Below are 12,859 nucleotides of genomic sequence, written 5' to 3'. Positions count from 1 at the left end.
TCCCTCTGATGGCTGCCAGGCTGTACTGGGAATGTGGATTACCAAGGGGCTAGAGAGTGAGAATGGATCTAGGGGTAAGTTAAAATGTCATAAAACTTGTTCTTCATGAATAAACGCTCTCTGGGTTCCTGCAAACCTTTGGTTAGTTTCCAAAGTTCAGAAAAAGTACATATTGACAGTTTTTGCCAATGTTCTTGTTGCTTTTTTGAAAGAGAGCTTTTTTGAAGGTGTTACTCTACTATTTTCATTTTTGGATCAGGAATTTCTTGGGTAGCTTTTTGTTTTCCTGGTGTTTCTTGCTTTCTTTTTAACTTGTAAAAAATAGTATCCTTTAATCATAATGTCCAAATCACCCAGACTCACTAGTACAGTGTATTTGTCTAGAATCGCTTGTCCTGAAGTCCTGTCACCTCTGATTCCAGTCTGGACCAGTTATGTTTCAGTTCTGCTGTATAGCTCCCATCCTGGAGCTTCCTTTCACTGTACTTCTAGATTAAATTCAGTGTTTTGGATCCCTTTTGGATCTTCCTTTCACACCCAGTTTTATTAAGATATAATTGACATATAACACTGTATTAGCTTTGGGGTATAACATAAGGCTTTGATATCTGTATTGCAGAATGGTCCCCACGGTAGGATTTGTTACACTTGGGACTATACGTAGAGTTTCCTGTGTGTGCAATGAGAGTGTTGGGAGTTCTTCTCTCTTAGCAGCTTCTGCATGCGTGGTACCGTGTTGTGAGCTGCTGTCACCGTGCTGTGCAGGAGGTCCAGGCCCCACCGACCTTCTTAATGGGCGTTTGTGCATTTGGCCCCCTTCTCCCCAGGTCTTCCTCTAGTTTGGTTTTTTCCCTCATTTTGCTGGGCTGTTGCCTCAAGGAACTTTTTCAAGGTATGTTGTAAGTAAGGGATTCTTGAATGTCTTAAATTGTAGTTACTCTAAACTTTCCCATATTTCATGGTTTGGGTGTGAATGCAAATCTAACTTCAAAAAAATTCTCCCCTTAGCAGATTGAAGGCATTGCCTGCATGTTGTCCTGTGTCCAGTGTTACTGTTTCTAGAGAGCTCTTCTGTTCAGGTTCTTGTGAGTAAACTTTTATCCCTGGTCTTTGGAATTTTTAGGGCCGTAGTTCGGATTCTCAGTGTTCTGAGCGCATGCGCTTGTGTGCATCGTGTTTCGGTCCTTCTGCACAGCTCTTGGTGTGCTTTTGTCTCAAGGCACGGTTTCCTCCACTCGGGAGCATTGTCTTGTGCTGGATGGTTTCCCGCTGCCCTCCCCACCCTCTCCGCCCAGATCTGTCCTTGTCTCTACCTTGATGTTTTTTTACTTTGTTTTCCAGTCTGTCTGTCTGTCTTTCTTTCTTTCTTTCTTTCTTTTTAAGATTCTGTTTTAGCTTCTGTGTATTTAATTCTAAGTGGTTTGTGTATGTGATTGTTCTATATTCATATTTCATTTTAATTCCATAGTCACACCTCTCACACCTCTCTGAGGATATATACTGGAAATATTCTAGAATTTCCTTTTTTCCTATTCATCCTGTAGTCTTTTTTTTTTTTTTTTTAAGTCTTTGTTTTTTAATGCTGCTGGTTTAAGGATGCCTTTCTTAATTCCCTGGTAGTTTTTTTTTTTTTTTATTAAAAAATATATTTTCTCCATTCTCTTGAGTAGGGGATGGTGTTGATGGTTTTCTCCATTATGTTTCTGAGGTCTGCTGCTCTGTGGCTGCCGAGAGCTGAGGGGTCGACTGGCTAGCCTTACTTATAGCACATGGGGCCGACCGCCCACACGGTCCCCTCAGACTGCTGGCCGGTGTCTCTGGAGCACGGCCCCCATCCGTCTATGCCACAGTGGGGTCCTCTCCCTTCTGACGGGGCTGCCACAGCTGTCCCAGGGCTGACTCTGAGCGGCTCTGCTCCCGTGCTCCCTACCTGCCGACTGCCAGCCGGAAGCCCCGCGCGGCCGAGGCTCCCAGGTGCAGACCAGCAGACCCTTCACCCGTCCCTGCTCTTCTCCTTGTCCCCTCATTTCCTCCTCCTCCTTCCTCCCTTGCATTGTCTGGGGGCGGTTTTCTCTTTGTGCCTTGTTCCTGTCATTTCTGTGGGTCACAGAGGCTGGGACACACACGATCCCCCTTCCCGGAGTGACATCTCGAACCGGAAGCTTGTCTGGGTCCCCTTCGGTGCTTTGGCTCATCCCCTGTTGTGCAAGCCTTGCAGTGTGAGAAGCTTGTCCAAATTTGGAAATTACCGTGTTATGTAAAGTTGGCTGGGAGGATTTTATTAACGTGAGCTTGCTCGTGGGGCGCCTCCACCGCACATCCAAGTTCGTGGTCAGGGACACCGTCTGGGAGTGTGCCAGGCTGTTGTTGAGTTGGCCACGGGATGCCGAGTAAGCCGGGTTGTGCCCGTGTCTTTGCAGAGCCAGCCGAGTGAATGGGACACCCGCAGAGGTGGGGTGAGGGGGCAGCTGTGCCCACAGGACGCCCCTGCCCCGGGCTCGGGCACGGTGTGGGCCGTGGGTCACTCCGCTCCGTAGGAGCTCTTTGGTCCCCGCCCGCGCAGTCCAGGAGCTCCCGCTGTCTTGCCAGAGAGCCGCCTGAGGTGCCCACTCCAGAGCCGCAGCCCCTCCGCGGCCCGTCTTCCACAGGAGGGCATTTGCGGTGCAGTCAGGCTGCGGGAGCTGAGCTCCGGTACTCCGGGACTCGGAGAGCTCCTGCTCGGTGCCGTACGCGCGTTCAGCGAGCACTTATCAAGCCATGTGGGAGGGTCGTCTCCAAACAAAAGCAGATGGAGCGCCCCCCCACCCCCATAGGCCTGAGTTCTCCCTTCCAGTGTCTGTTCGGGTAATGCACGCATTATGTAGATGCTGTCATAAAAAGATTCTGCAGTATAGACACACATTTTAGAGTTGAAAAAGAATTGAAATGGCGTAGTGACGAGTTCTGCATTCTTTCCTCTTCAGTTACTGACCTGACCGACCTCCAGGGGTTCACGAGCTTTGGACGCTGCCAGCCAGGGTCCCAGCAGGTCCCAGTATGGTGGGGGAGAGACTGTCCAGGACAAGTGTCCCCAATGAGAGGATGGTGAACTGAGAGGCTGGGTTTTTCGAGAACAGGGGTGCCGGCCTCAGTGTCCCCAGGGCAGGCACAGTGGCTCACGGCTGGAGACCGGGCGGGCATGTGGGGGTTCGGCCCTCCTGGGCGTCCTCCGGGGCTGTGCTGCTGACGAGGCCTGACAGCAAGATGGGGGTAGGAGGCTCTCCCACACCTGTACCAGCCATGCTTGCTTTCCGCCATGGGCATTGGTCTCCCCTTTGGAGAAGGGATTTCCGTGGAAAACCAGCAGTTTTCCCTGTGTCGTCATTGCGCGTGTTGAAACAGAACTTCCAGTAACGTTCTCTTCAAGGAGACGGCGGTGTGCGGGCTGCTCCGTGCTGCCGGGTGGGTAGGATGCTCTTCGTCCAGAATGCCCGTGACCCCCCGGATGGCCTTGCCTCTTGCTCCTCCTGGTCTGCAGCCGGGTTCTGTTTGGGAACGTGCCGGGCGCCACCGTCCCAGCAGAGTGACTCCCTTCTGCTTGGTTCCAGGTCTCGGTGGCCCTGAGCAGCAGCTCCATCCGGGTGGCTGTGCTGGAGGAGGCTGGGGAGCACGTCCTCATGGAAGGGAAGTTCACGCACAAGGTCAACACTGAGAGCTCCCTGTGGAGCTTGGAGCCTGGCAAGTGCGTCCTGGTGAGTGTGGGCGTCGGTGCTGGAACTCGGGGAGGGGGCAGGGGCCGCACCCCCGCGAGGCCTGGATTCTCGCTGTCAGGGCATAGCTCGGGGACTCCCTTGCTGGCCTCAGCCCCTTGGGGTCCCAGCAGGTGGTTCTCTGGAGCGGAGCCAACATTAAGGTGAAGTGTCTGGTCCTCCGTCCTTGCCCCCCATGGTGGCCACGTGTGGTGACCACGGCAGAGCTCCTGCGGGGTCCCCCCCAGAGCGTGGCTGTGCCTTCGTGGGATGTCCCCTCAGTCCCAGAGGCTCCCGCTTGCCCGCGACCTGGTTACATCTGAGGCAGAACCAGATGAGTGAGGAACGGGAAGGCAGATGGAATTTCACGGGCGTCCTCCCGGAGGGCGCACAGCCGGCAGGTTCGCACAGACCAGCTCATCTGACGGAGGGGAGCTCAGCGGCCCGCGCTCCTTGGGGCTGCAGAAGCCAAGCAGAGAGCTCTGGTGCTCCCAGTCCCGGCATCTTCGGTGGCCCCGTCCCCCTCCTTAGGGCCTCACGCGCAGTCTGCTGAGACGGTGCAGGTCGTCAGGGACAGACCAGGTCAGGTCCGTTGCAGAACCTCAGGGTTTCACACAGACCCACTCCTCACATGCGTTGGAAGCAGGGAAGGGAAGTTGCGCCTGCGGGGAGGGGTCTGCCGTGCAGGGGTGCTGGGGAGCGCTCACAGGGCCCCTCTGCGTGATGAGGACACCAGGTCGTGGGCACAGGCCAAGTGCACCTGCTCTTGTTCTCAGCCTTGCTTTGCACCCAGCCCTGCCCTCCGAGGCCCCTGCTCCTCTCTGGGGGAGTGGGACAGTCATCGTCCTGGGGCTCTGCCCCTCTCGCCATCACGCTGTGCCTCCCCTAGCACACCTGAACCGTTCCCACATTCCGGCCCCGTGGCCAGTCATATCTCAGGGCCCTCCCAGCTGCAGAGTGCTTGCACAGGCCTGGCTTTCCTTGTGCTTCACGGGGTTGTGGGAGGTAAAGTCAGGGTTTCCTCACCGCCGCACCCCAGCCTCCCAGCAGCCGAAGGTTCATCCCATCCTGGTGGAGCTGCGAGACCTGAGATCCGGGGTGCCGCTGCCCACGGACAGGGTCGGGGGTGGCTCCCGAGCAGTGCCCCCAAGGGAGGCCCAGGGGCACCCGGTCGCTGTGCGCCCACAAGGAGCATGTCTGGGAAGCCAGCAGCACGCTGTCTGCCGTGACGCCACTGCCAGGATGTGCGAGGCCGCGTCCCTGCACACATGGGCTGGCCGCGCGCTCGCTGGTGCTTGAGGCTCCCGGCCGCTGCCCTGGTGGCCGTCAGGGTCGCTGCCCGCGTACTTTCTGTTACCACTGTGGGATCCCGGAGCTCGTCTGGTCCAGCCTTCTGTTGGTAGAGATGACTTGTGACTTCGTCACGGCCACGTTGCCGTTTTCTGTGTTCTGCGTGCGAGTGCCTGGACACGGCTGTGGCTCGTGGCAGATGGTGAGCTCCTTGTCACCCGGCTGCCATTTCTGAGCGCACTTGGGGCCAGTTTAACCTCCCAGAACCTCGTCTCACAGACGGGGACACGGAGGCACCGCAGAGTTGTGACTCCCCCAAGGCGGAGCCCAACCCCTGCCCCAGAGCCCACCTGCTCCCTCCCTCTCTGCCTTCGGCTGTGGCTGCAGGGCACCCTGGAGGGGGTGGGGGGAGCGCACGTGTGGCCGAGGGAGGCCTTCCTCCTGTCCGCCCGCGTGGTGTCCTGCTGCCACTGGCCTTCCTAGTTTGCGAGTTCAGCCAGGAGGAGCTGGCTGCGGGCAGAGGTGCACTTAGCGCTGCCCATGAAAGTGACTTCCGGGAGTGTTCCCCCCTGACCCCTGCTGGCAGGGTCCGTGTGGGAGCCCTCGGGTGCACGGGTGCTGGACGGGTTCCTTCCTGCAGTCCCCGGAGCAGCTTGGCTGTCAGCAGCTGGCACTGCGTGTGCAAGGGCCTCACCACTTGCCTGTGCCCCCCCTGAAACTTGCCCGTTGGCACAGCCCCGGCATAGCGGGTGTGCCCTGCCCATGGGATGTGGGGCTTCTCCCTGCCTCCCCTCCCGACCACGGGCCATATTCTGGGCTTCGTGGCTCATTTGTTGGTGGCGTTTGGGGTCACGTATCTGAGATGGTACTGCGGCTGAGCAAGCACATTGCTCTGATGCGTGAAGACCCTTACTGCTTTTGCTGCTGGGAGCATGTGCCACGTCCCTGGGGCCTCGGGGCGGGCAGTGGAGCTGCTGCACCTTCCACAAACCTCAGCTCCACTTGGCACTGCCTGGCTTCGGTAGTCCCGTCAGCCACATAGGAGCTCTGCTCCTGACTGTTAGGATGAGGCTGAGAGCCTTGGTTGGTCCATCTGCTGACAGTTCAGGGCCAGGCCCTGTGATGGGCACCGGGGCTGCTGAGAACATGGTCAAGGGTCGATGGCTGTAGCGGGCCATGACGAGCTCCAGTGTCCTCGCCAGAGCCTGGAATCTGCGAATGGGACCTTACAGGAGAACAAGAGGGAGTCTGGGGACGGAGGAGAACTGGCGTGAAGACAGGCAGATGCTGTGTGCAGCCGCTGCCTGTCCCTGGAGACCTCCGGAGGGAGCCCAGCTCTGCAACACGCAACACCTCGATGTTGGACTTCCGCCCTCTGGACGGAGAGAATATGGCGCCCCGGGGGGCAAGACTGCCTTGAGGGCCGCGTGGACCACGAGGGGTGACCCAGAGTTTGTGGCCCCTGCACCTCCGACCTCCCAGCGGGCGAGGCCCTCGTCGCCCGAGTGGATGCGCATCAGACACGCCCGGCAGGCTTCCCAGCAGGCAGGGGTGGCAGCTAAAACCGGATGACAGCTCTTGCCTCCCTCCCTCCCACACTCGGGAATGTGAAACGAGGCTCCTTGTTTCTCAGGCAGGCTCCTTTCTCGGCTGGGAGACGTGGAGTCGGCGCCTCCCCCGTGCCATGCTGTCCCAGAGGCGCCCCGGCGCCCTGTCCTTGTTTTCCCCCAGGTGCTGCCGGCGGCCCCTCTGCTGGGGCGGGTCCCTGCCCGGCTTAGCACTCGCCGAGCGTGTGTCCGCCGTGGACCCCGAGTGTGTGCGTGCGGTCTGTGCCCCCACATTCTCAGATGACTTAGGTCATCCCCTCAAGTTCGATTCTTGGCAGCGGAGCTACAGGCTCACTGTAGTCTTTGGCCACATGCCAGCGGATGCGCTCCTGCGCCTTGTGTGGGGTCGCCAGTCCCTGTGCGACCCTAACTTACCGTGGCTGGGCTGCCCGCACTCCTTCCTCTGTCCTGCTTGGTCTCCTGGTGAGAAGTGCTGTCCTGTCGTTTGTCTCCTCGGTGGCCGGTAAGGTCACAGAGCATGCATCATCCATCCCAGCTGTGGGCTTGGGGATCTCTGCGTTTTGGCGAGCGCTGGGAGCCTGGAAACCCATCCACCTAAAGACCTTCGGCGCTCGGGACGGTCAACACCGTGGCGCTTCCCAATTAGCTGTTCAGGAAAACACTGGGAAATGGGCACGTGGAAGGATGGCGGCGTCTTCGGGCACGGAACCGTGAACCAGCACTGCAACAGCAGCGCTGTTTGCCCCACATTGAGCGCGCTCAGCGCACTGAATTGCTCGTGTCGGAGCCATCGACTGGTTTCATCTCGAAATGTGTTTTTAAAGGTCATGCTTGGCTTCTCTTGGGTTTTGTTGGGTTTGCGAAGGGCCCGTGCAGGCAGCAGGGCCCAGGAGCTCCTTGTTTGCAGAGTCGGCCTGTCCTGCCCGGGAACCATGTGGTTCTCCGTCCATGTGGAAGGGCCAGCAGCGGAGCTCCTGGCGGTGTGGGGCTGACCCCTGCCGTGGCCTTGGGGGAGGGGGGCTGATAGCCGCAGAGCGGCTCTGCCCTGAACTCTGCACAGTCGGGCGTGCGAGGTGCTGACTCCGGGGTGTGTGCGGTGCTCCTGGCAGGGGTGACGACAGGGGGCCTGCAGGTGGGAAGAGCCTAAAGGCCTCTGTCCCCCAGAGGGAGGGCGGCCTGGAAGCGCCTCGGGGTGCCGTCCGGGAACAGCAGGAGCAATGAGGCCTCTCCCCCGGAAGGTTCTCGTGCGTTGGAACGCGGATCTGTATTCGGTGGAGGTTGGCTGTGTTCTCGACACTGGGGTCTCAGAGGGTCGGGTCAGGTCCCCGCACACAAACTGGGGAGCAGAGTCCGGGAGAAGCGGCTAAACGGAGCATCTGCAAACCCAGTCCACCCCATACGCCAGCCGTGGTGTTGGCAGGGAGCAGTCCCTTGTCTCCAAGCCCGCGGCCTCATCCTCCCGTCTTCATGCCCCGCACCCACTGGGGTACTCGGCATGGGAGAGTCTTATTTCCGTCCTCGAACGTTGACACCCTGCTGTGACCCAGACACCCTCTCATTGTGTGGCTTGCCCTGTGTCTGTGTCTGTGCCTGCACCCCGAGTCCTTCTGCAGGACTGGGATGGAGCCCTGCTTTGGTGGCTGGGGCTGGACGTTCAGGGGGGCCGGGCTCAGGCACATGGTGTTCTCACAGACATCCCTGATAGGGGCCAGTTCGGGGTCTGTGGTGTCACAGTTGCTCTCTGGCCAAGAACCCTCTCCTTGGGGTGCTGCTCTGAGTGACAGCTAACCCAGCGCAGGCCTGTCTTACCTGCCCTGCCTCCCAGCCTTCAGGGTGTGATTGGGGGTTTCGTGCTTTTGGAGACCACGGGGACAGTGTGAGGGACAGTGGGCCGCCCGCCCGCCCGCCCATTCTTGGCCCCTGAGGAGCTTTGCCACCAGCTCACAGGGAAGCGTGCTGTCTGGGTCCTGCCCTTGCGCTACCCTGGCTTTGGGGTTATGCTGGGAGCAAGGGAGGTCCTTGGGGGTGTGGTGGGTGAGCCAGAAGGACCAGGGAGAAGGATGTGGACGGAGGCCCATGTCTCTGGTGGTGTAGGGAGGCCGGGGTGGGGGCCAGGCTGGGGTCCTGGCCGCTGAGCAGGTGCGGGGCGCTCACACCCGCGGGTCCCCCGCCTCCGGGAGAACCTGGGGTGGGGGGCAACGAGAGCCTCCCCCACACGGAGCGCTTTGTGCCCGCATGTCCCAGGTGAGCCTGAGCAAGGTGGGCGAGTACTGGTGGAGCGCCGTCCTGGAGGGCGAGGAGCACATCGACATCGACAAGATCAACAAGGAGCGCTCCATGGCCACGGTGGACGAGGAGGAGCACGCTGTGCTGGACAGGCTCACCTTTGACTACCACCAGAAGCTGCAGGGCAAGCCGCAGAGCCACGAGCTGGTGAGGGGCGTGTGGGTGGGGGCGCTGGGGGCCGCTGGGGGTCTGCCGCGGGGTCCTCGCCGTGGCTGTGGGGCGGGGCACCGGTTCCACCGTGCTCAGAGCCCGAGGGGTCGGGGCTGGGACGCGCAGCTGGTCCACACAGACGTGGGACCGCGCACGCGAGCCCAGCTCTCTGGGGTCGGGGGGTGGGGGTGTGGGGGGTGCCCACACAGTTGCCCACACGGGTGCCCCTCCGCAGAGTTGTGGGGAGCCAGGCCCAGCCTTGCCGCAGGGCCCACGGGAAGAAAGGAAGAATCCTTCCGAGTCACCTTGGAACGTCAGAGGAGGGGGCAGGAGGGGTCCGCATGGGCAGAGATCGTCCACACTGCGTGTGGGCAGAGGTCCACAGCGCACAGCGCGTGCCGGGGGCGGGAACGCAGGTTGGCCGGGCGTGCTCGCTCTTCCTTGTGTGGCGCTCCCGAGAGCGGCCGCTGAGACGAGGAAGGATCGCTTTCCTCCGGCTCATGTGCACTCCTCAGTGTGACGGCCAGCGGCCAGGGCCAGTCTCGTGGGGGTGGGGTTCCTTGTTTGTTCCGCCTGTGTCGACACAGGGCCTCCCCATGCCATTCAGGGTTGAGGCGTCCTCACTGGTCCTCCCGGTGTCCCTCCTGCCGCCCTTTCCTCAGGGCCCCCGCGCAGACAGCCTCGTTCCTGCCACGGTCACTCAACGCCGGTTGGGCAGGGCTGGCTGGGTCATGGACTCCAGTGCCGCTGAGAGGAGCGTCAGGTGCTGGTGCCAGCTCGTGTCCAAGGTGGCTGGGTGGCTCGGGCACCAGGGCTGCAGCCCGAATCCCGAGTTGGCTCCTGCCTCAGTCCTCTGGCCCCGAGTCTCCGAACCTTGCCCTGCTTGGGCTCCCTGACCACCCGGGCCTACAGGGCTGGAGGGGCCAAGGTGGCCTGTGTCTCCCACTGTCGCAGCCAAGCTCGCAGGTGGGGGCCTCGCCCTCATGGGCATTGGTAGCCGCCTCGGGCCATTACGGGACCGCTGCCTGTGGCCACCAGAAGAAAGCCGTGTGAGCTCGGGGCCATGGAGGGGCCCGAGCACCACCGCCTGCAAGTGGCCGGGCTCCCAGGCCCACGCACGCCTGCATGGGGAGCAGGAGGCTCTCGCCGATGGGCCCAGGGACAGACACCCGATGGGGACGTATCTGAAGAAGAGCTTTAGCGGTGCTGCCGTCTCACGGACAGGTCTCTGTGCGTCGAGTCGGAAGGGGGCCCCGTGAGGACTTGACATGTGCCGGGGGCAGCGTGCGGCCCTGGGGCACATGCATGCCAGGCACCCCGAGCCCACACAGGGGAGCCGGGGGCTGCTGTGCCCCTCGCCCAGGTGACCTGCTCTCGAATGGCCGGCACCAGCACTGCCGTCCAGGACTCCTCTGGGCTCAGCAGGGATTTGGGGAGGGTGTGTTTGCACGTGGACCGTCCTCGCACGTGGCTGTGAGGGACGCATCGTGTGGGGAGTGGGTTCGGACCACAAGCGTGAAGGCAGGAGCACTGTGCTGGGATCTGGCGGTGAGGGAGCCGGATCTGGGGACGCTCATGGCCATGGACGTTTGAACTGGAGGGAAGCAGGTCCCCGGGAGAAGTAGGAAACGTAGGGGCAGGGGCTCAGCAGGACTGGCTGGTGGCTCCCGAGGAGACAGGGCCTGGGGATGCAGAGGGGGGGAGCAGGAGTTGGACGACCCTGGGTGGCCCCAGTACCCAGTCCTCACCGACAGTCAGGGCTCATGTGGGGCTCCTGTCCAGAGAGTGGCTGGCAGGGAGGGGGCTTGGAAGGGGGCAGCAAGAGCTGGAGAGGAGGGGTGGTTGGGCCTGTGAGGGGCTGGGGTGCTTTCCAGGCCCTCGGTGTGGTTGTGCACCCCCGGTCGGCAGAGATCGTTAACTTTGGCACGTGTCGGCCGTGCTCGCGGCTGCATCACTGAGCTTAATGCCGAGGGAGGGGGGCCGTGGGCAGGAGGGATGGCAGATCCTCGTGTGGAGCATGGGAGCGAGTCCCGTTCTGGGCCGTGCGTTAACCTCTGTGTCTGTTTTCTGTTTGTAGAAAGTCCATGAGATGCTGAAGAAGGGCTGGGATGCTGAAGGCTCCCCCTTCCGAGGCCAGCGATTCGACCCGGCCATGTTCAACATCTCCCCGGGGGCCGTGCAGTTCTAGTGCCCGGAGGAAAGGGAGCGCGCCCCGGGCTCCCTCCTGCCAGGGACTTGCTGGCGGGTTTGCCCTCGCCGTCATTCCTCTCCAGGGTGGACCCGCGGCACCCGGCGCTGCATCTCCGGACTGTTGGGAGCAGCACGGGGCGAGCGGGACGCCGGCCACCCGCTCTCCTCTGGCTGCCGTGCGCACGCTCTGCTTGCTTTCCTCGTGCTGGGGGCTGGGCGTGGGTGCTGGGCCAGCTGCTGACCTGCGGGGGGTGGGGGGCGCCCTGGCCGTGACCTCTTCCTGCACCTGTGCGCGTGTGTTGTCGCTTGGCGTTTGTATGCGTCCGCTGCCTGCTCAGCCCCGTCGCGGAGCAGCAGCAGGTGGGTCCTGGTCGCTGCTTCCGAACGTGGGGACACAGCCCCGAGTGGCCACAGGCGCAGCGGGAACTGTCCTCCACGTCTTCTCATGGGACCCGGTTCTCGTCAGAGAGCCGACCGGGTGTCCTCGGGAGAGCAGAGTGCGGCGCCCCTCCTCCCGTGTCCGCTGTGCCCCTGTTCCGCCAGCTGGGACCGTGGCCGTGTTGGACTGTCGGGCAGCGGGTCTCCTGGGGCCTCCCCTTGTGGCTCTGTCCTTCTGGCTGACAGGGACTCCTTTCTGGGTGATGGTCCTTTTGGGAACAGCCCCCGTCAACCGAGTACGTGGGAGCTGGCTCGTCAGTCCTGTGCGGGCAAGTGTGTGGCTCGCGGAGGCCGGAAATGGGTGGGGATTCCTGAATCCCTCCTTCCCAATATCCCTGAGAAGCCTCGGGTCGCTCTGGTGCCATCAAGGGAGGTGTGAACACCAGGTGGCTGGGGGGAGCATTGTCGGGGATGTGGAGCCCTGTCCCCTGTAGTTGGCTCTGCGGCTGGTCATGGAGCTGCTGAGACTCGTCCTCAGGGCCTCTGGGATGTGCACGCCTGTCTCGCGTCACCGGCGCCTTGTGTGAGAACTGTTCTGGGTGGTCTCAGGCCCTGGGCCACGCCGTGAGGGTCTTCTGGCATGACGAGGTGCGGCGTGTGCCCACGCCGCAGCTACTTGGGAGACTGGGGAGCCGTGGACTCCGTGGTCCCTTGTCTTCCCCTGTCTGAGATTATAGTCAGTGTTGGTTTCTGCCCATCCCGCCTGTCGTGACAGTGGCTCACCGGTGTCTGGGAGTGGTGGGCCGGGCCGAGGTGCTGGTCCACGTGGTGGAGGGCGGGCTGTCCTCACGGGCGTCCTCTGACCCTTGATGCCGGCCTGGGCCCTGGAGCCGGTGCAGCCTGCGTGTTTTCTCTCTCCAGACGCGGCCACTGCCGATCGGCCACTGAGCTCCGTCAGCCGAGGTTCGCGGAGAGCAGGGTGCCCGTCTGCAAAGTCCCTCTCCAGTGTCGGTTTGCAATAAATCTGTGTTTAAGCACCGTGGTGTTCATGTGCGTCATTTGCTGCCGAGACTTCTGTGTGTGTGCGTGTGGATGTTTCCGAAACTCCAGCCGCGAGGTCCCCGGCTCCGTTCAAAGCAGACCCCAGAGTGGGGGATTCCTGTGTCTTTTGAACATCGCTTGTCTCAGCGATGTCTCAGTGATTTTCAGAAGATCAGAGGTTTTGATCTAGAAAAAAGGATTGCAGCTGCAGAGCTCACATGGGTTTCC

At 61.3% G+C, this 12,859-nt stretch overlaps 1 protein-coding gene across 2 annotated transcripts in view; it reads left to right on the top strand.

Annotated features, from left to right (window-relative positions):
- Positions 1–12,632, top strand: part of NUDCD3 (NudC domain containing 3) — a 59,190-nt gene extending 46,558 nt beyond the window's left edge. Inside the window, exons 4-6 of one of the 2 annotated variants that reach the window (XM_080818662.1) lie at positions 3,588–3,731; positions 8,831–9,019; positions 11,100–12,632. In XM_080818662.1, coding sequence (XP_080674788.1) covers positions 3,588–3,731; positions 8,831–9,019; positions 11,100–11,210 — 444 coding nt within the window. In that variant the 3' untranslated portion in view covers positions 11,211–12,632. The remainder of the gene's footprint in view (positions 1–3,587; positions 3,732–8,830; positions 9,020–11,099) is intronic. The other variant, XM_080818661.1, reaches the window with a different exon arrangement.
- The last annotated feature ends 227 nt before the right edge of the window (positions 12,633–12,859 follow it).

Source organism: Martes martes (genome assembly GCF_963455335.1).
Source record: "Martes martes genome assembly, chromosome: 11".
Taxonomy (NCBI): domain Eukaryota; kingdom Metazoa; phylum Chordata; class Mammalia; order Carnivora; family Mustelidae; genus Martes; species Martes martes.
The sequence above is the reverse complement of the archived record's forward strand: the minus strand, read 5'-3'. Positions and strand labels throughout refer to the sequence as shown.